The sequence below is a fragment of the Sceloporus occidentalis genome, unplaced genomic scaffold, assembly GCF_023333645.1.
Source record: "Sceloporus occidentalis isolate IW3139 unplaced genomic scaffold, rSceOcc1.0.p SCAF_13, whole genome shotgun sequence".
NCBI lineage: Eukaryota > Metazoa > Chordata > Lepidosauria > Squamata > Phrynosomatidae > Sceloporus > Sceloporus occidentalis.
The window spans coordinates 16,890,345-16,912,985 of NW_028316993.1; the positions used below are offsets into that span (position 1 = coordinate 16,890,345).

The following is a 22,641-nucleotide window of genomic DNA, read 5'->3' on the forward strand; positions in this document are numbered from 1 at the left end:
CTTCATGAATGTGGTGTATCATAGAAGATAGGCTTATACATAAACAACGGACCATTCATATTCCATTCATTATGCAGGAATAAACGTAAGATTCTCTCTCTCCACCCCCAACGTCCTTCGTACTACATCTGACAATAAATACAACGGACATAAATGAATTCAGTACACCGAATGGCACCATGTGGAACTCAGGACCAAGTAAAGTAAAACAGTCAGATGTTGACTAGACAAGAACAATTTAAAAAATGGCATTATAAAGAAAAAAATGTGGTTTTTTTTTAATTTTAATAGAAGGACCCACTTCCTTCTTTTTTTAAAAAAAGGGTTGCTCATCAAAATTAGCATCATCAGGTTTAAAATGGAATTAATTCACAATGAATGCACCTGCTAACAATATTTCTCTAGTTGGTATAAGTTGACAATTAATGAAGAAGGTTAAGTATCAGGAGAATCTATTTTCCCAACAGGTGTAAAACTAGTAAAAACTACCAGATACTGGAAGACCCATAACAGATCACTAAGAGTGTACAACCATCAATGAAAACGTGAAGATGGGAACAGAGCCCTGACCAAACATGGTATTTAGACATCCCTGGGCACTCAGAGTTTTCCATTTCAATTCCCGAGGTGGAACCAATTCCCAACCTAATGTGTCTCTCTTGTAGATTTTGGAAAGAGGAAATGTACTTTCCCCACCTTACAAGTGAGTCCATTACTAGCCTATCTTATGTGTGCCAGTGCAAGTCATATGTGGCACATCAACTACCTTAAAATAAATCTTCCAGTTTATAGAGGTTTCCCAGCTGTATCTTAAATATTCAGAATGAGATTCAAAATCTCAAAAGAGATGTCTGCACAGAATCCCCACTCTCTTCCTTTTCCAAGATGTTAATACAACATCCGAAATCTTCTTAGGGATGTAGGATCAGAGCTATGTCATGGGCTCCCTCTTCTTTACAACTGCCACCATTGATGAAGAGTATTCTACCTGCACCACTGCTAAAAAAATGTTTGGGCCACAATAACTGAACTCATCAAGGTGACAAACTGCTGGGATGAGTACAATACATGCATCATGGTTATGTACCAAAAAGATGAGGGAATGAAGGAACAAATTCATGCTTGAAATCTTAATCGATATACACTCATCCCTCCATATTTGCGGCTTTGATATTTGTGGATTTGATTATTAACAGATTTGATTAATATGTTCTCTCTAGGAATATCTAGGTCCTCCAGTGCATCTCTATAGTCAACTTCCACCAAAAATTGCACTGAAAGAACTAGAGATTCCTAGAGAGAATACTCTAGTCGACATTTGTAGCTCCTCCAGTGCAGTTCTATGGTCAGTGTTTGTTGGATGTTGACTGCAGAGTTGCACTGGAGGACCTAGAGATTCCTAGAGAGGTATCCCATTAGGTAAAAACATGGTGTTTTTGTTATTTGCGGTTTTTCCATATTCATGGGAGTCTTGTGCCCCTAACCCTAGTGAATATGGAGGGAAAAGTGTACTACACATTTGATAACTATTGAGACTGCATCTTCAGTAAGACACCGACCAAAAACTATAACATTACAGTATTATTAATATTTCTATAATTTCATTAAGATACTACAGGTTTTTAAAATATGAAGGAGCAACTAAGACCATCTCCTCATCTCAGAGTCTCACTTTTTGATTAGAATTCTGCAAGTAAACTATTACATTAAATGCTTTTGTTTGAGGCAGAAGCTTCTTGAACCTGAGGACTGAAAGTCCTTAAACTCATATCTAGAACGGTAATTAGAATAAGACTATTTTTTTTAAACTTGGTTCCCAGAAGCTTTAAAAATTTAGGTGGGTCTCTTCTTTTCTACCAGATTTAAAAATTTCTGATGCCAGAGAGATCTCACCCCACAGGGCACAATTTACGAATGAGCTATTACAGTATTACCACTGAACATTACATTTTTAAAAAGAGATGTTCGAGACACCACTGAAATGACAGCGGAAAGAAACTGATTAGTTTAGAGAATTGGCAGGAGACTGGCAGAACTACCAGAAATGGTTCATAAAGTAGCAGTCTTATTGGCTCCTCAGTATATAACTTGATTTTAAAAACTAGCATAATATCATTACTAAAAGAGTAAGTGTATAAATTAGCAAAGGGAAGAGGAAATAGCCAACAACAACTGTAACTCTGGAACTTGCAGAACGCCACATTCAGATTTCACTACCTTTTACTCTTATGGTGAACAAGCTAATTCAGGATGAACAATATGCAGTATGAGTACTTATCGAAGTCCAAACCTGCTAAAAACAAGTGTCTGGGCTCCGATGGTTACAGGAACAGGTATACCTGTAACTGAATGATTAAAAGAATAAGAAACAAAAAGCATTCATTAAAAAAAATCTCTGTATCACTTGAAAAGGAATGAAAACTTTAAAGTTATACACTGATTCAGAATATAGCCACCCTGATTCAGTTTGGTGACCATAACAAACCACAGTTTTGCTTACAAGGACCTGCCACATGGCTTGAGCTTCCAGATGCAGAGCAGGCAAACCATGCCTTAGACCTGCTGCTCTGCATTCTTCTTCCAACAGCTTGCACTCCCATTTCCTAAACTCCAAAAGTAACTCCTTTCTGCAAGTGCAGCAGCCTAGAAGCAGAACTGTGGTTTGTGACTTCAGAGGCAACAAGCCACAATTAGCAAACAATGATTTGAGAATCAGCTTCAACTCAATTTGCAGTGAATGACTGGTCTGGTTCAACAGTATGTGATGCGTTCACATGCAGCACCAAATCATGGTTTTAATAAAACGTATAACCCACTTTTCTTTGCAGAACAGACACAGGTTAGCCTCCAATAAAGAAAAATGGAAAACACACAGAGTGTGCAGATTGGTAATACAAAACAATGAAACACTGACTTGCTTTAAAGGGAGCAATTAGGTCGTCAAACAATACTTTTCTAGGAAACTCCCAATTTTGCTTTACAAAGCGTGTTTTAATGTCAAATCTGAATGTAGACTGTGGTATTTTGAATGTGTCCAGGATATTAAACTCCTTCATGAAAATGACAAGCTACAACATGCTGAGAGAACTGTACATTGGATGCTACTCTCCAAACATGTAGTATTCCATATATAGAACTCTAGATGCTGGAGAAATTGTCCAACACTCCATAGAAGACATTTGTCCCTGTAAAACAGTTCACCAAGTTGAAGGCATGTGGCTGTTATGTGCCTTCAAGATGTTTGTGACTAGGGAAACCCTGTGTATCTATTACAGGGTTTTCTTGGCAAGATTCATTCAGAGGATATTTGCCTTCCCCCTGAGGCTGAGAGAGTGTGACTTGCCCAAGGTCTCACAGTGAGTTTCTATGACTGAACAGGGATTCGAACCCTGGTCTCCAGAGTGGTAGTCCAGGGCTCAAACCACTACACCCACTATCTCTTTCTTATTTCCAACTGAGGTCTTGAACTGACAATCCCAGGGGCAAAATGACTTGGATAATTCTACAAAACAATGCTATTTTGTCAATATATGTTTAATCACTGTCTTTTAATACTCTAATTCTATCCTGAGGGATCTCAAATAATTTTCCTGAAATGGATATTTGTCTTCTCCAATTTTAGTTTTAAAAATCCTAGGGCAGAATAGCTCCCATGCTTCAGTACACATAGCCTCATATCATTATAAACTAAGGTAAGCTATGCAAAGGGATCTTGTGGCACCTTAGAGACTAACTGATAGAAAGAAGCTGGTAGCATGAGATTTCATAGATTTGAGCCTACTTCCTCAGCTGCATGGGGAAGTAGACTAAAGTCTATGAAAGTTCATACTACCAGCTTCTTTCTTTCAGTTAGTCACAAAGGTGCTACACAAGATCCTTTTCTATATTGATTTTCCAGACTAATACGGCTATGTCTTTGTAATGTAAGCTATATATTCCATAGACAACATGATCACTGGGACATCAAGAACAGTCAAATTTCATCAAGCACCCTCTTCCTTTTCAAGTTTCAAAATATTTAAACAAGATGGAAACTTAGATATACATTGCTCCGCACTGTTCATGTCCATAGAAAGGTGAACACCTAATCTTCACCTGTTCAGGACCATCTCCTGTACAAAGCTGAGCCCATTAAACATAGTTATATAAACCCATTAAGTCATACAAACACCTCTGAAGTCCAGCAGCAGTGATGCCACTTTCCAAGCAGTATGCAGGTAAAATCCAAAGCAGTCGAAATGAGTAACAAAAGAGGTGATAAAAAGCCAACTAGTAGTTAGGCACAATGTTTGATTCCAAAGTTATCACAACTCATTGGCAGCACAGAGTCGGTGTTAACGTAAGTCTGAATGTCACATCCTAATATCCCAAAACTTAGTTTATCACTAGGTTAACTTTAGCCTCACCCTCAACATGTGAATAGAAAGTGGAGGCCAAAATACATCTTGCCACTTTATAAAAAAACCTTGACAAACAGAAAGAAACCTACACAAAATGTTTGACAAGAGCAGAAACTTAAGCCAACTTCCAAATATACCCGCTGACTATTAACTGAAAATCTAACCATTAGTTTGGGGAGATCCATTTGAATTCCTCTATTAAACTATACAGAGAGCATAAACCTAAAGGGTAGCAGACCCTGACTATTGGCTATTTTGGCTATTGCTGCTGGGATTTGTACTTCAAGATATTAGATGGTCCAAGCTAGAGTAGGCTCCTTTACACTACATGGCTATTGCGGTGCCATCCCCCATTTCCATGTTTTCCCCCTAGATGCCCTACAAATGCTAAGCCAGCCTCTCAGAATTGATAAAGAAGTCTAAATTTCCACCCTGTGCTCCAAACCAGAAACTGTGTTCTTTACACAGTTTGATGTTTTCAGGTCAGAAGTGTCATAAATACGCAAAGAAGTATCTCATTTATCCTAAAAATCGACAAATATTACAGTATGATATCCCTGAAAAGGTTCTTCTTCAAAGCTGCGGTGATTTTGTAAGCTACATTTTTAAAGTTCTGTTGGTTTACTTCAAAGATATAGTTACCTCTTCCTAAGATATTGAACAGATAACAAGTGGTAACATACTGCTGGGATAGTGGCCCAAAAGGGATCAGCCTTGGCCTATTTGAAGTCAGAAAGGTGGACTACAAATGATCAACACAAACCTTCTGAGTTAACATAGTTATGAAATTGCACTCATTCTATGGGCCTTGCTCCCTTTTAACTTTGTTTAGGAATATAGGCCTGTTCCAGACTGCCAAAATAAAGCTGCTTCGGGTCTCTTTGGAGGTATGCTATTTAAATGATGCATGGGTCCTAAGAGTCCGGAGGTCGCGCCAAAGCCACACTCCATTCCTAAGCACCGGAGTGCAGCTTTGGTGCAGCTTCCGGATTCTTGGGATGCATGCATCATTTAAATAGCATACCTCCAAAGAGACCCAAAGCAGCTTTATTCTGGCAGTCTGTAACAGGCCACAGTCTGTCAAATGTAGCAGTGGGAACCCTATAATAAAACAGAATACTAAAAGAAACAGGAATTAATGTATTTCATTTCTGCATTCTTCACTCCACAACCCAGACCCTTAACACCTGGAGCGTAAGATCCACAGGAAGTTTCACTTGTCAACTTTGGACCAAAATATTACAAAACTCTAATAATGTCTGAATTAAAAAGAAGTAACGTCTGTATTAAAGAGACAATTTTACTTACCAATTTCAACACATATACAAGGTGTCCAAAAGGTATATTCACAATTTCAACTGTAATTTTTGGACACCCTGTACTAGCTATGCTATGTTAACGGACTGCAACGTAGTTACCATTTCCTCACTCAGAAGGTAGGACACTATAACTAGCTTTAACCATGAACAGGATACAATACTGCTACAGGGTAATCCAAGTTAATGTAACATAATGAGGCCGGCAACATGATGTGTGAATCAATATGGAGCGCTTCTTCAAGTATTTCCATTTTTTAAAGGATACTGTTTGCACCTAAGAGACTTTGTATAATTAAAAGTGTAATAGGTAACTAAGCATGAATCAATCAGATAGTTGTTCCTGTGGAGTGTCCCTGACTTGGATGACCTGGCAGTGTGAGAATATTGCTAAATTATATGCCTGCGTACATAGATCATTGTTGCACCTTGTCCTGCGTAGAGAAAAAGGGTGAAAGAGATTCTAGAAACCAACTATAGCAGAATTAGTTCAACAGCCATTATCTTTCCATTGCCTCAATTTCATAGGCTAGAACTGCAAACTCCTTGGGGCAGAGGCCTCTCTTATTGTTACTGCTGTACACAGGGACAGCATTGCAGATAATATGAAAACAAAAGTGGGCCTGGAAATAGAAATGGAAGGAAAACACACTGGCCCTATACAGACAGCCAAAATAAAGCTGCTTCGAGTCACATTGGAGGTATGGTGTTTCAATGATGCGTGTGTCCTAAGAGTCTGGAAGCTGCACGAAAGCTGCATGCCAGTCCTTAGGACTGGAGCATGGCTTTAGTGCGGCTTCTGGATTCTTAGGATGCATGTATCATTGAAACATCATACCTCCAATGTGACTCGAAGCAGCTTTATTTTGGCTGTCTGTATCAGGCCACTGATTCAGAATATAGCCACTTTGATTCAGTTTGGTGACTGAACAGCTTCTGGTGATAAGATACAGAGGAACGAAATAGTGAGGTATCACAAGTCCTGGCCTAGAATACATAGGAACCTGGCAGAACATAGAAAACCCATGAGATATCTCCAGTGATGTTTGATGTATAAAACCACTGTAAGTGACCAAAACGCAACTATGTCTTTGTTAGTACTCTTTCTTTTAAACAAAGCTATTTTATATTCCAAAGGTAGTTAAGGTGTATACTTGCTGACCAATATTATCTCCATCACATAAAATAGCTATTAGATCCCTTTATTCCTTACCCAGTACTGTTTCATAACTATATATGTGCTGACCAATATCAGCTCCATCAGATAAATACCCCTAATCTCCAGACCCCTTAATTCTTTACCCCTTATTGTTTCAGCAAATGTGTATTTCAAATTAACTGGCTTTATATTAAAATGTTTCACCTCTTTCCCCTTTATGAGAAGCGTTCCATTTAATCGCCGCCTAAAACACAAAGGAGTGTCCAGGTGGCAAAATTTAAGGAAGACGTGTAATGTGTGTACTGTGTTTCTGCAGCTCAGGTTTCCAAATGCTGGAAAGAGATGAACCCTGACAAACTTGAGAGAAATCAGGGATACCTCAGGAAAAGTCTCAAAGCCAAGAGAAACAAACTGGTCTGGCTGGGGAAAAGCGCCTGGTTGTTGCCTTTGGGGGCCCTAGAGAACCTGCTCTAGGCTGCCTAAGGCATAGCCAGCCAAATAAGCCCAAGGTGCCACAGAATGCCCTGGCTGCCTCTTTTGTTCCAGGCACAAAGCCATGATGGGAAGGCAGGCTGTCTGTCTGTCTGTCTGTCTGTGGATCTGGCTCCTGCTGAACCTCCTCCTCCTCAAGGTCACAGCCAATTTGGGCTGGGAAATGTAATGTGATTTTAATTCCTTTAATGCCCTGTTTTAAGGCCGGGGAGCAGCAAAGTGGGAGATGCTGCTGGGTCCTTGTCTGGTGAGGAAGAGGCAGAGTGTAAAAGTTTATGAGCTCATCAGGATTGTTGTACCATTACATCAGAGGCAATTATAAATGGCCAAGAGCAGGAGATGGGGAGCCAATCAGATCACAGATAGGATGTCAACCTAAGACCAACTGTCTCCTGGCTTTGACAGAAGGATTTTACCTCCATAATTCAAATCCCAAACCAAAGCAATCTGCACTCACTGCTCCGATCGCCCGGCTGTTTACCAGCCTCTTCCGAGGGGAGGAGGAGGGCAAGCCAGAAGGGCTGCTCAGAAAATGGCTCCGGACAGCCAGGGCCAGAGCAGGCCGGGCAGAGGGCTCCCTCGCCCGCCCGCCCTCGCCTTGCCCCACGGAGGCTCCGGGGCCCAGGCCCCGCCGGGAAGAGTGGGGCACCCACCCCAAGCCTCTCCCCACAGAGCCCTGGCTGACAAAGGGAGCAGCCACCCGCCCCTCGCCCTGCAGCTGCCTGGGCCCCCAACCCCTCCCGCCCCCAGAGATGCCCCCAGAGCCCCTTCTTCCCCAGCCTCTTCGCCCGGACCCAGGCAGGGCTCTGCCCTTCCTCTCTCTCCTCCAGAGCTGAGCACAAAAGGCTGGCAGAGGAAGGCAAGGCAAGGCAAGGCAAGGCAGCCATTTTAGAGAGGCAGAGAGGAAAGAGGCAGACAATGGCAGCCTCCCTCGCCAGGAGCCCAGGGCCAGCCCCGCGCCACGGAGGGCCTCCCGGGCCCAGAGAGGGCCTCCCGGGCCCCAGCCCCGTCCCCTCCCTCTTTACCTGCTGGCTCCTGGCGAGCGGCTGCCCTCCGGCTCCTGCCCCGCTGCTCCCGGGGCTCATGGGCGCGTGGTGGCTCCTTTGTTGCCCTCCGGCGGCCGCCGCTGCCGCTGCCGCCCAGCCCTGGCCAGAGGCCCCCGGATACTGGGAAGCAAGGTCCACCGCTGCTACCGCCGCCGCCGCCGTCGGGGCCTTGGCTCCTCCGTCCTGGGGCCCGCTCCCGTAGTCGGCCCCCGGGTAGCCCTGGTAGCCCCGGGCGGAGCTGGGCGAGGTGAGCAGCTGGTTCAGCGTCGGGGTGGAGGTGGGCTGCGGAGTGGAGGACGAGGAGGAGGAGGACGACGAGGAGGAGGAAGAAGAAGGCCCCATGCCCACGAAGCGTTGCTGCTGCTGCTGCTGCTGCTGGAAGGCGGCCCCGGGGGGCTTGACCCCGGCCTGCGCGGGGCTGCGAGGGGAGCTCAGGGCGTAGGCCTGCGGGGCGGGAGGCTGGTAGGCAGCGCCGACCACGGTGCCGCGCGCCCCCGAGGAGGCGGCCGAGGCCGAGGAGGCCGGGTAGTAGTTGTTGTACTGGTGGTTGGGGAAGCCGTGCTCCGCTCCTCCTCCTCCTCCTCCGTGGGAGTTCTGCGGGGGAGGCGGAGGAGGAGGAGGAGGGCCGGGGGCAGGGGCCCCAGCGGAGGGCCCCGGGTAGGTCTGCTCCAGGCCCCCGCTCTGCAGCGCTGCCATGCCAGGGCTTTGTTGTCCGCCATGTTGGTGGAAAGCCGCCGCGGCAGCAGCAGCAGCGGCGGCGGCGGCGGCCGCGAGGGCCCCTCCTCGGCCGTAGGGCTGCCCGAAGCCGTAGCCCGGAGGGGGCAAGGCCGAGGCGGCGGCGGAGGAGGAGGAGGCCGGGTGGGACAGCGAGGGCGGCGGAGGCGGCTGAGAAGGAGGCTGAGGCTGCTGCTGCTGCGGAGGCGTCCCCACCCCGTCGCTGCTGCTGCTGCTGCTGCTGCTATTGCTGCCGTTCCCTCCTCCTCCTCCGGGCTCCGGGAGGTTATTGTTCAGCGCGGATAAAGGCCTAGGCCCCGGGTTGCCGTTGGGGCTCTTCAGCTCGGCCTCCCCGGCGCCCCCGCCATTGCTCTCGCCGGGCCCGTCCTGCAGCTCCTTCCCCGGCGCCGGCGGAGCAGCAGCCCCTTCGCTCTCCGACGGCTTCTCTCCGAGGCTGCGGTCCGACGACGCCTCCGTGGCCGCCGCTTCCTCCGGCGCACAGTCCCTTTGCTGCTGCTGCTGCTGCTCGGCTTTCTTCAACTCGGAGGAGGGCACCGGGGGAGCGCCCAGGCTGCCGGCGGGGTTGGCGTTGGCGGCGTTGTTGGCCACCTGAGCGGCCATGATCCCCCCCTCCAGTCCTCCTCCGCCTCCTCGGCCGGCCTGCCGGCACAAGGCCTTACCGGTCCTTCTCCTCCTCCTCCTCCTTCCTTCCTTCCTTCCTTCCTCCTCTTCTGGGCTCAAGCGGGACAAGGGGCTCTCATTCCTGCCCAAGCGGCTCCGAGGGGCCTGGCCCCACTCTGCCGCCTGCCTCGGTTGCAGTCGGCGAAGAAAGAAGGGAGGAGGAGGAGGAGAGAGAAGAGGAGGAGGAAAGGAGGAGGAGGAGGAGGAGGAGGAGGAGGAGGGGAGAGGGGGAGGGGGCAGGAAGGGAGCCCGGCCTGGGAGCAGGAGCAGGGGCGAGGAGGGAAGGGGCCCGAGAGCAAGGACCCGGGGGAGCCTCCCCTCTTCTCGGGGCCAAAGGCGACTCGGCGGCAGCGGCGCCTCTCCGGCTCTCTCCTGCTCACTCCGACACGAGGCTCAGCACTGCCATCTTTACCCAGCGCCCCCGGCAGCATGCCAAACCCGGACTGGACTCCGGATGGAGCGGAGCGGAGCCAGCGAGCGCCTCTCCTCCTCCTCCTCCTCTCCCTGCCCCCTCCCCCTCCTGACAAAGGAGGCCCTGGACGCCGGAGCCCGAGCGGAGGAGATGGAGAGGCTGCCCGGGCGCACGCAAGACCCGGCCTGGACTCCCTTCCCCTCCTCCTCTCTGGAACGGAGCGAGGGAGGGAGGGAGCCACAAAAGGAAGCTGCTGCTGCTGCTGTCTCTCTCTGCCTGAGCCAAAGGCAGCGAAGTTTGGGGAGGAAGGAAGGAAGAGGCGTCGCGAGGGATTCCCGCCACTTGGGAAAGGACCGGAGCCTCTCCCTCCATCTGCGGAGCACAAAGGCTCCCCCGGCCGGCCTTGCAGGAAGGCAGGAAGGAGGAAAAGGAAGGGAAGGAAGAGAGATCACAACTTCCACGCCGCCGGCTTTAAAGGGCAACAAGGCTACTCCTATAACTAGCTATCTATCTAGATAGTTGTGAAACTGGTGTGTTTTACATAGGCAGAATCCACACTGGAGAAATAATCCGGTTTGACACCGCTTTCACTGCCCTGGCTCAGTGTTATGGGAACTGGGGTTCTTCACTCTGGGGCCACCACAAACTCCAGTACCCAGAATTCCATAGCACTGAGCCAAGGCAGTGAAAGTGGCACTCTGAAAGGCCAGGCTGAATGACTCTACAACCTCCAAATCCCAGAATCCCACAGCACTGAGCCAGAGCAGAGAAAGAGGTGTCCAAGCAGGTCATTTCTTTCTCCAGTGTGGATGGCGCCATAGATTTCTGCAAGGGAGCCCTTCTAAGCCAACTTCAAGGGGCTGGGCTCCTCAGAGGAGGAGGAGGGCTCCCACTGCTGAGTCCCCTGACTGTTTCCACCCAAGAAATCTAGATGTGACAAATGGCTCATCATCATCATCATCATCATCCCTCTTTGGCCTTTGACAGCCCCAGTCTGTTGCTCCATCCAAGCCTAGGAATCAAGAGTTTCAGGGCTAGACCAAAGACACAATGCGCTCTGAAGAGCAAATGCTGCTCCACTACCCCAAACCACAGTTCACACGCTACTTTAAAGTTACTATGTGTACAGTGTGGCTTATTTTATCAACTAAATAAGCTTCATTGCCTCTCAAGTCTTTGCCATATATCGGGCTATACTGTGCGCTCATCTTTCTTCAACAAACTAACCATCATGGTAGAATTCAAAGATATAGCCATGTTACTCTGTCTACTAACTAACCATCAGCAACTATGAGCCTTTATATCCAACACTCCCCCAGAATTTCTCTCCATGTTCGCAGTAGCAAATGGCACACTGTATGATGACACCAGTCCTATTTGGCACTGAAAGACCAAAAACCCCCACGGCCCTTTCCTCATCTCTTGCCACAGAAATTCAACAATGATACCTTTTGTCTCCTCTAAAGATGGCGCAAGCAAGTATAAAATGACCAACACGAACCATGCAGCACCAAGGTATCTAGCCAAGCCGACTTAAGCAGAAACGGATGTGAAATGTAACGGGAGAATACGATCCATCCATCAGATCTCCTTAATCAAACGTTTCCTTAGCCCTCTACAAATCCCTTTCAATCATGGCCATTCCCAGAAAGGACTTCAAAGGAATAGTGAGCCATTTTCACACAACATATATAATGTTCACACAACATACAACGCTCACATATAATGGTAAACTGGTTGTTGTATTCTAGTTTGTGGTTCAGATTAATACAAACCATGGTTTGCTGGCCAGCCAGATGCCAAAATAAGGAGTATGGGAAGTCGAAGACATGTCACCAGCATCTGTGGCTGGCACAGAAGATGTCTCCGAAGATGCCATCCAGGGATGCTGGCAAAACATCAGGAATTAACTCTTCTAGAACATGGCTACATAGCCTGGAAAGCCCACAAAAAACGATGGACGCCGGCCATGAAAGCCTTCAACTTCACGCCAGGAATAGACTCTTCTAGAACATGCCCCAAAACCCCACAAGAACTATGGACTCTAGAATGTTTCAACCATGGCTTGTCCTTACATTTGAACTGAGAAATGTGGCTTCTCCCTGTCCTTTTCCCTCAACTGCCCAGCATAAAATAGAAGGTTATGAAAGAGATGGGAGATAAACTGTTGGTGTGTTGTTGTACCTTCAAGTCGTTTCCAACTTAGGATGACCCTAAGGTAACCCTACAGTTAGTTGTGACTAGATATTCATGTCAATGGGAAGCCTTTACCTTTAAGGTAACCCTATCACAGGGTTTTCTTGGTACAGTTTTTTCGGGAGTTTAGAAACAAGAAAAACAAGATATGATTTCAGCCACAAACAATGTATGGCTAAAGTAGCATGTCTAACATATACTGTGCCTTAAGTGCGACAGGCAAATGTAGTGAGCATCCCTCACATGCTCAACCAATTCTGTTAATGGTTTTCTCCTCAGCTGTTCCTGGAAGTTCATCCTACAGTTAGGTACTAGTAAATTACACTTAACCTTTGTGTTGTACTGTTAACGTATTTGGTATACCATAAAGCTGGCCAATAATCTCAAAGATTCAACTATTCTTGAACCCACAACCTTTTAATCATCTAACACAAGTGTCCCCTTTTTTAAGCGTCAAGTCTGTTGACCACCCTTTTTCTTTTTCAATTTCAGTAGGCCAACATCTGTACAACTGTACACCGTATCCTGAATTTTCATTTACCTTCTGTTCATTTCAATTTAATGGGCCATTATGTTGTATTCAAACAAGACTGTCACTCCAACCCCAGCCAGTCTTTCACTGCAATAATGGGACTGCATGGTCTTTAAAAACTAAAAAAGAAACACACCAGTATCATTGCAGGAAGGGAAATGATGGACACTTTCTAGTCATTTGCAATGGTTTTCACGTAGCTTCATGACAAATCATATGCTTGAGAAGAACAGCAAAGGAGTGCTCATCCACTTAAAAATAAACATGTTTTTAAATGTAATAAAGTCTAAGAGTATAAGCAGAGTCCTATTAGATATCAGACCAAAGCTCCATCATCTAGTCCAGTATCTGAACATTTATGGTGGCTGAACATAAACCCACAGGACATGAGGACACTAGCTTCTGTCACTGTTATTTTGCCAGTAAGTGATATGCAAAGGCATCCTAGAAGTAAAATGAAGCCATCATGAATAGTAGACATTGATATGGACACAGGGATGGTGGGCAATGACAGAGGCATTAGCCAAGAACTAGGAATGATTTAACTAGGTGGCAGGCCTATTCCATACCAGCTTTGTTCCTTTCAAGGCCTCATTTTGCAGATACACCATTCAACATTTCACAGATGAAAACAGAGAGATATGTGACTGACCAATACCAGAGTACAGTGGAACCTCGCCATACGCGGGGGATCCAGTCCGGATCTCGCCACGTATGGTGATTTCCGCCTATGCTCGAGCCCCATTGTAAACAATGGGGCTCGTGCATGGTGGCGCGGAGGTGCGCGGGGTGCAACGGGCGCGCGTGCGGCGCAACAGGCGCACATGCCCATTCAACTGAATGGGACGCACCACCACTTCCGCCCTGCGCGCACGCCGCGGCTTGAGCGCGTATCCTCAAGGCCGCGTATGGCGCGCCCGCCTATGGCGAGGTTCCACTGTATTGTCAAAAGGTATGGCCAGGCAACAAGAGGGCAAAAGTTATTAATGGGGAAGAACATACAAGCAACTATTTTAAAGAAATCCTGGAATGTACTGTATTTACTTAATTTAGGAAAGCCCAGCAGTAAATGAACTTGGAAGGGCAAGACTCCATCTACTTCTCTCCTTCCAACTGAGTTAGCTGAGTACAAACTACCTTTTTTGGTCTGAACTTTGTTTGCAGCAACTGAAGTAAGCTAAGAATACAAGTGGAATGTGGGAGGAGGAAAAAGAATGCGGGGCATTATAAAAGCAGCTGAGAAAGTGGGACAGCAGAGGGTTAACTGTAATTGCCCCTGCTAAATCAAGTCAGTTGGAGCATATGAAATATCAACACTGTGGCAGACAGCTGAAGAAACTGCCAGTCACAAATACACAGAAACGCAAATATCTTTGTATCTTATCTTTGTAGCAAATGTAACTTTTGTGCTACCCTAGGAATCAGTCTTCCATCAAAAACTGTTTATCAGATTTAGAGAGTAGACAAAATGCAGAAACAAATTCTAGCTCAGGGATCAGAATCACAGAGCCCTCCAGATGTTGTTGGCCTGCCACTCCCAGCAGCCTTAGCCAACGTAGCCAATGTTAAGGAATAATGGGGGCTGCAATTCAGCTTTTAGAGGGATACACAATTCCCATCTCTGCTTTCGTCCTTGAAGATTGATGGCATGTTTCAGGTTCTGCGAAACGCTGGAAGGTTTGAAATGAGGGATGAGGAATATGTGAATGCCACATATTGTTTGACTACACCTCCTGCCGGCCCTGGTGAGCATAATCTATTGTGAGGAATGATGGGAACCACAGTAAAATATTTAGAGGGCTACAAGTTGGCCACCTCTGACTTAAACAGTGCATCACACCACAAATATTTGTGGGCACTAGAAAATAATTTATTTGCACTTCAGAAAGCTTACTGAGCTGTGAAAGGTTAAAGAATAGACCTCAAGAACAGTTACTGTATATTTTATCACTAAGGATGTATGTTCAGTCTAAATGATGGACACATGATTCTATTACTATTTAATTTCCCTATTGGCTTCTGAAAGTGGTGGTCCATGGACTAGTGCCAGTCTTAGCTGCTAGTCTTAGCTGTTCGTCTGCGGAGTGTTTCCATGAAAGAAAGAAACACTTGTAGTCAGTGGGTATAGATATAGTGCTGGTACCTGACACACTGAGGGGGGAAAAACCCTACCAACCTCCCACATCAGCTTAAGAAGGACTGACCAACAACTTTGTTTAAGGCCACTGAAACTTCCTACCTTGATGCAAGCTATCACAATGGTACAGTTAGAATGCTAGATCCTGTCCAGAAAAGCATATTGTCGATTATTTGGGTCAGGCAGTTATATTAATAAAGAAGAGACAGTTGTGGGATATTACTGTTCAGGCTCCAGAATACCATGCCTAACCTTGGCTGGAAGGGGAAGGAGAGGAGGGATAATTTGCTGTTCTTTCTAAGCCTAATATCTTGGGGCAGTTCTGTTAGGATCATAGTGCTGGTAACAAGGCTAAAGTTGTAGAGAGGGGAAAAAGCTGGTGAACAGCACTGGGGTTGGACTGTGGAGACTAACATAAGACAAGGGAACAGAGAGGCTTTTGTAAAACTGGAAAAGGTTTTTTAACAACAGTCAATTCTAGGAGAGAAGGGTGAGCCCAAAAGGGAAACACTGGAAGTGGAGATGAGCCTGCATAGAGTAAGGGGCAAGGATGATAAGTGGAGAAAAAGCATTAAAAAGCACCAGGCTGATTCACACGAGGCGCAACAAACTTTTGTAATTCTCTCAAGATGGCAGCCACAGATGCTGGCGAAACGTCAGGAAGAAACTCTTCTAGAACATGGTCACATAGCCCCAAAAACCCACAAAAAACTGTGGATGCTGGCCATGAAAGCCTTAAACTTTTGTAAATGTTGAAAGTGCTCTGTGAGAGGATGAGAATGAGAATAGATCTTGGGTGCAGTAGTGACAAAGGACAGGCAACGTTAGGGGAAATTTCCTCCTGTCTCCAAATTTCTTGCATTGCAGTAACTTAAAATTGCCATAGAGCTTTAGATACAGTTTATGCATTAAAAGAAAAGAGACAGGCAAATTGACCAAGGGAATGGAAACAAAGTAGATATAAAAAGTTCTAGGTGTGGATAATTTTAAATGTTTCACCACCTAGGATACTAGAAATGTGAGGAAATTTAAAAGGAGGGACAGAATTCTTATGTAGGGGGGGCAATGACTTCACCATCCCTAAAGCTACACTCCATGGCATAATTTAATTTGATTTAATTAAGTCTGTAGTGGTCCATATGAAAATGCAATCTGTGAGTATAACTTTCCAATGCTTGTTTGTAACGCTCAGGATGTAATCAGATTTCAAAAGAAGACATGCCAGCAAGGGGCATTATGGACATCCCAACCGGCCCATTGTTATCTTTTAAGTGCTGAAAATTTGGTCTGGAACCCACTTGGGGATTTATGCCTCTGTAATGCTCTGTTTTGCTAGTGTAACCCCTATGAATTATTGGTTTGGCCCAAGGAGTGAAGGAACTCCAAGGAAGGGGCTTAGTGTGGAGACAGAACTGGAAGGGAGAAGGTCAGTATTTGCCGGAGATAGGAGTTGGGCCCTTCTCTCCTGGAATTAGATAATACGATTTCAATGTATGGATCTAGGAGAGAATGGAAAGGTAAATTCCCTAAAGTGGATTGTGCATTGTTTGTATCTTATTTTGCTTTTTAATTTAGGGCTTTGAGGTTGTTTACTAATACTGCTGAGTACAAAGATTACTGCAGTGCTGGAACTTTGTGGGGAAGGTGGAACTTTGAGAGGCTATATATACTGGTTTCAATATAAAAATATGTTACATTGTTGCTGTTAGAATATTGATTGATATTTGAATACTGAGCCACTGCCATTGGATTTACACTCGTCCCTCCACGTTTGTGGATTTGATTGTTCACAGACTTTATTAATATGTTCTCCCTAGGAATATCTAGGTGCTCCAGCGCAACTCCATGGTGAACTTTAACCAAAAGTCACACTGAAGGACCGAGAGAGTCCAAGAGAGAACACTCCGGGAGGCATTTGTAGCTCCTCCATGCTCTGAGGCCGCCGGTGTGTAGCCATCTCCATTTGAGTGGTGGAGCCTTTTTCCTTTCTCTGTGCTATGGTCCATGTTTGGCATATGTCGACCACAGAGTTGCCCTGTGAATGTGGAAAGATGAGTATATAATTGGCCCCATAAAACCCAAGGAAGAGGTATACTCTGACAGAGGTCTTTTCCATCATTAGCCAGTAAAGGTTGAATCTAGGACAAAATCTGAGATCTTCTACATGCAAAGCAAGTTAACCAAACACTGAGCAATGGCCTTACCCTAGTATTTACTTGTTTATTTCATTTATATTGTAAATTTCCTCCAAGGAGCTCAAGATAGCTACATAGCTCTTTATCCCCATTATAAATAAAGGAGGAGGAGAGAAACAGAAAGAGATTTATCCTTCTAACTTGCAGAAAACTCAAAGGCAGGTTTACAGCTGAACATTAAAGAAACAAAAATAATAACCACACACAACCTACACAACTTCAGCTTAGATGATGAAGATATTGAAATAGTTAAGGATTTTCCATATTTGGACACAACCATCAATCAAAGCAGAGACTACAGTCAATAAATCAGAAGAAAACGTGGAGTTGGAAAGGTAGCTAAGAACAAAATAGACAAGATTCTGAAAGCATATCACTGAATACTAAAGTTAGGATGGTCCATGCCACAATATTCCCCATTTCAACGTATGGTGGTGAAAGCTGGACAGTGAAAAAAGCTGATGGGAAGAAAATAAACTCATTTGAGATGTAGTGCTGGAGAAGAATTCTGTAAATACCCTGGACTGCTAAAAAGACAAATTGATGGGTCTTAGAACAAATCAGGCCTGAACTCTCCCCAGAAGCAAAGCTAACTAAACTGAGGTTGTTGTACTTTGGCCATATCACGAGAAGAAAGGGCTCACTAGAAAAGATGATAATGCTTGGTAAAGAGCAGGAAAAGAAGAAGAGTGAATACCAGATAGACAGATTCAATCAGGGAAGTCAGGGCCATGAGTCTGTAAGACCTGAGCAGGTAATAGAGGACAGGGTGACTTGGAAGTCTCTCAATTCATAGGGTCGCTATAGGTCAAAGTAAACTTGAAGGCAGTTAACAACGGAAGAACCACCTGCCCCTGCACCAGGCTAGGCCCAAACAGTAACTCGTCCAAGGTCACACAGTGAACCCAGCTGAGATGGTATTTCAATCAAGGTTTCTCCACTACTAATCTGATACCAGCAATTCTACCACACTGTTTTTGGTTTGCTTTGTCTTGTGGGAGAAAGAAGCTACAATTGGGGGTTTGACTGGATGGTCCTTGTGTCTCTTCCAACTCTATGATTCTATGATCCTATACACCAAGTTGGCTTACAGGTCCATTTAATTTTTCCTCCATATGTATTTATTTGCAGACCCATTCGTTTATTTTTAACAATATATTTGTATGTTGGTAGTGCTCCTGGTTCAACCGAGCTTAGGTTAGGCTCAAGCCCAGGAGTGGACCATAACCCACCAGTTTAAGACCAGTAGTCTCCAATATGGGTGGGAGATATTAGAAATTTAACCTGGCCTCTTTTGTGTGCTTTGTTGTTGTTGTTGTTGTTAAGCTATGACTCTCTTGGTGTGTTGTATTTCAGCTGCATGCTGGTAGTTTTACACTGCTGGAAACTGCAACGGAGTCAGTTCTGACTAAAGTTGGCATGTAAGTATTCCAATTAAATCAACAAAATGTACTGACTAGAAGCTTAAAAGTGGATGGGGTGTGGGAGCTGGAATGAGCCAGCTCCTCCTCTGTTAACAGGATAGTTTTCTCATTCGTGTGGCTGTGCTTCTCTCTCTCGCTTCTCTTTTTACTAGGTACTGAGCACATGGCCTCCACAACCAGTGCCAGCTCCTACTTGCTTTGATACCACGGTTCAGTTAGCTTAAGTCTCCCAGATGGCAGTGCAGGCCACCACCACTAGGTTGGCTCCTATTAAGTGGAGTTTCATGAAAGTGGTCCTGCCATTTAACATAGCACCAAGGCAGTTTAGGAAACCTGGTATAGATTAGGGTGCTAAAGCAGAGAGGAATAGGGTTTCTCCCATAAAACACGTTTTGCCAACTGTGCAATGGCAAATGTGGACTGAATCGTTGACATGGAAACGGGATTGGGACACGCGCTCTTCCTCATGCAGTGCGCATGTGCGCCTGCCTGAACACACACACACACATACACACACACACACATCCATCCCTTATCATTATCCCTGGCTCTCAACAGTCTGCAAACCTGGCGTGGATTTTTCTACAGGAACAGGGTGAAATTTCAGCAATAAATGTTCCCAAGGTTGAAAGCAAGAGCAAAGAAGGAAAGAAAAGGAGGAGGGAGGGAAATGCACACACTGAAGCAAAGGGAGTGCTTCCCTTGTTCTTACTCAAATGCACAGCACTGGGAGACACCACAAAACCAAGAACAGGAGACCCATCTATTATTTATAATTAATACAGTCAATAACAAAATGTGGAATGGAGTCTAGACAAGGTTGGGCTACTTTATCAATCTAAGTAGTTTTGAGACAAAAATGGTAAATACGCAGCCTGTTAGGCTTGTGCTGACACTTTTTGCCCTTTCTTTTGCGTATCATCCCTCTGCTGTTTTAAATTAGAAAGTATTATATTCCTGCATCCCATCCTCCCAAGGTTAGACTATTATCAAAATCATTCCCAAATAATATGGAGTGTGCTGAGCTCTTGATTGGACAACAGCAGCTGCAATACTTGGGCTGACATTGTTGCTAAGTTCCAACCAGCTCTGCCCCACACCCAGCACTGACACAATGGGGCTGGGTGCGGGGAGAGAAACATGGTGAGAAAATGTTCACAGTGAACACTGATGTGGAGTTAAGCATAAGGTAGCAATCCATTTGATGAGCACAAGCTGCAATGCTCAAAGAATGGCATGGATTTTTAAACTGCCAACATGATGCCCATTAAAGTGAACCTGTTTTTGGGGGGAATGCAACAAGAGAAGGCCCCAGGAGGCTGCTAAGCCTGGGCACTGAGGTTTGACTATGATTGTACAGTGAGTTCCACAAACTTTGGGCTGCATATTAAAAGACAAGAAAGTGGACTGAGTCAAGGAAATCTATTATTTTACCAGCCCTTGCCTGTGAACTGCAAAACATGAACTAGAGCCGCACAGAGAAAGACGGAAGAGGAGCCTGCGGCAGCAGGGCACATTCAGTTCCTGTAATATAATTCTCGACCTGCAGGGGCTCAAAAGGGGAATGCAAACTGAAAGGAGCTTGGAAAGTAAGAGAACAGCCACTGTGCCAAGAGTGCGAGACCTTCTTCTTCTTCTTCTTTGAATGTGCTGGTTTTCTGACCTCTACATAGTTCTGATGTTTTAATTTAGCATACTAATAATATCAATGAACAAGTGTGTGTGTGGTTGTTCAGTAACTAGATCTAGAATGAAGGAGAATGGGGAGAAGGGGCAAGTCTGACATTTCACAGTATGGGAAACTCGAGCAGAATAGAAAACATGGAACCAAGATCAGAGCTGAGAGATATTCTGAATGATAAAAGTACATCTAGGCTGAATGAATTAAAGATAATTTTTGCTTTATTACCAGTGTCTACACACACACACACACACATGCATTGTCCCTAGATATCATCTTTTTCCTAATGCTGATGGTACTTTAATAGACGAGAAGATTTATGTACTAGAATGCTGGCTGAAGGTTTATGAAACCATTGCCCAGATCAGGAATTCCACTATTTCATTTTGAGAACTCTCATTAAGAGTTTAGAATGGCCTCTTAGCTTCTTTGAGATAGGTTTCAGCCAACATTAATTAACATCCATTTATCATCAGATAGAAAATGTTTTCTAAAGCTTGGCCTTCAAGTTTAGACTTATTTAAAGTTGTCCCTGGATTTCAACTTGTTAGAAACTGGAACCATCGCAAAGGCTTGGCTGGCATCAGAATGCAGTCATCTTAAGCAACTGCCAGATTCAAGTGGTTCTGTCCCATGGGATTGTCACCCACCTTGGGTTGCCCACATGATGCAGCTACTAGCCACTAGTAAAACGTTTCCCACAATGCCCCAGAGGATCCCATGCCGCACTACTTCCTCTGGAAGGAGGTTCCAGAGAACTCCTGCATAAAAATTATATTTGTAGCTCAAAAAAGTTTTTTTTTTTAAATCACAATCTCTCATGTAATTCCTAGTGACCTCTCACAGAGCCTAGGGTTCTGGGGAACTCTGGATGAGAAACCCTGCTCTAATGTATTGCTTATGTATGACATTAATCATAGGCACCATCAGCATGAAGTGTGCTTTACAAATTGTGCATTTGCATTATATGTTGTTCCTGACCCAAATAAATAAATAAATAAATAAATACTTTATTTCTAGCCTGCCTTTCCAAGGATCAAGGCGGGTTCCAATAAATAAATTGTGCCGTCACATAACACATAAAAGCAGCAATCAAAGTACAATTATACAGTTAAAAATACACATAGCAATTTCCAACTAGCACCAGTAAAGCAGCAGAAGGGGAGAGCAGGAGCTACATTGGGGCATTAGGGGTATGTCTGCTGAAAAAGATATGTTTTTAGCCCCTTTTTAAATTGGTCAAGGGAGGAGGCCGAGCAGAGCTCGCCGGGAAGCAAGTTCCAGAGCTTAGGAGCCAAGATCGAAAAGGCCCTCTGTGCGGTGTTAGAATATCTAGCTTCTGGAACTCTCAGCAGTTGCTTCCCAGCCGACCTGAGTGTGCGGGGCGGATTGTATGGAGAGAGGTGGTCCTCCAAGTACCCTGGGCCCAAGCCATTTAGGGCTTTATAGGTAATAACCAACACCTTGTATTGCACCCGGAAGCGAATGGGCAGCCAATGAAGATCTTTAAGCACAGGTGTTATATGGCTGACCCTGGAGGATCCAGAGACCAGTCTGTCTGCCATGTTCTGAACCAGTTGTAGCTTCCGAGAGTGGTACAAGGGCTGCCCCATGTAGAGCGCATTACAGAAATCCAACCGAGAGGTCACCAGAGCATTTACCACCGTTTCAAGGTCCCCCCGGCCCAGGTAGGGTTGCAGCTGGCGTATCAGCCGAAGCTGATAACAGGTGTTCCTGGCCATCGCATCCACCTGAGATGTAAGGTGGAGCGACGAGTCAAGGAGCACCCCCAGACTGCGAACTGAGTCCTTCACGGGGAGTGTGATCCCGTTCAGGACAGGTGGACAAATAACCATCCCCGGGCCTGGGGAACCTATCACAAGCACTTCCGTTTTCTCTGGATTCAAACTGAGTCTGTTTTCCCTCATCCAGCCCATTACCGACTCCAGACAGGCATCCAGAGGAGAGATGCCATCCCTGGTCACTGCATCAGTCGGAGACACAGATAAATATATTTGGGTGTCATCAGTGTACAGTGGAACCTCGGGATACGAAATACCCGGGTTACGAATTTTTCGGGACCCGAAAAAATCCAATTGGAAATTATTGATCCGGGTTACGAACGTTTTTTCGGGTCCCGAAAAAACTTTTGGTGCTTTTCGCCGCGATTTTACACCAAATCGCGGCTTTTCCCCATTAGCGGCTATGGGGATTCGGCTTGCGAAAGCCGTTCGGGTTACGAAAGCGGCCGCGGAA

The 22,641-nt window shown here is 45.5% G+C and overlaps 1 protein-coding gene across 8 annotated transcripts in view; it reads right to left on the reverse strand.

The window, feature by feature from the left end:
* The window catches only part of ARID1A (AT-rich interaction domain 1A), a 130,287-nt gene that overhangs the window by 75,288 nt on the left and 32,358 nt on the right, over nucleotides 1–22,641 (reverse strand). The window contains exon 1 of one of the 8 annotated variants that reach the window (XM_089479307.1): nucleotides 8,393–9,951. The exons of 6 other annotated variants lie outside the window; for them this stretch is intronic. In XM_089479307.1, the coding sequence (XP_089335433.1) occupies nucleotides 8,393–9,748 (1,356 nt within the window). In that variant the 5' untranslated portion in view covers nucleotides 9,749–9,951. Of the gene's footprint in view, nucleotides 1–2,217; nucleotides 2,236–8,392; nucleotides 9,952–22,641 lie in introns of those variants that run through there. One more of the 8 variants, XM_089479315.1, reaches the window with a different exon arrangement.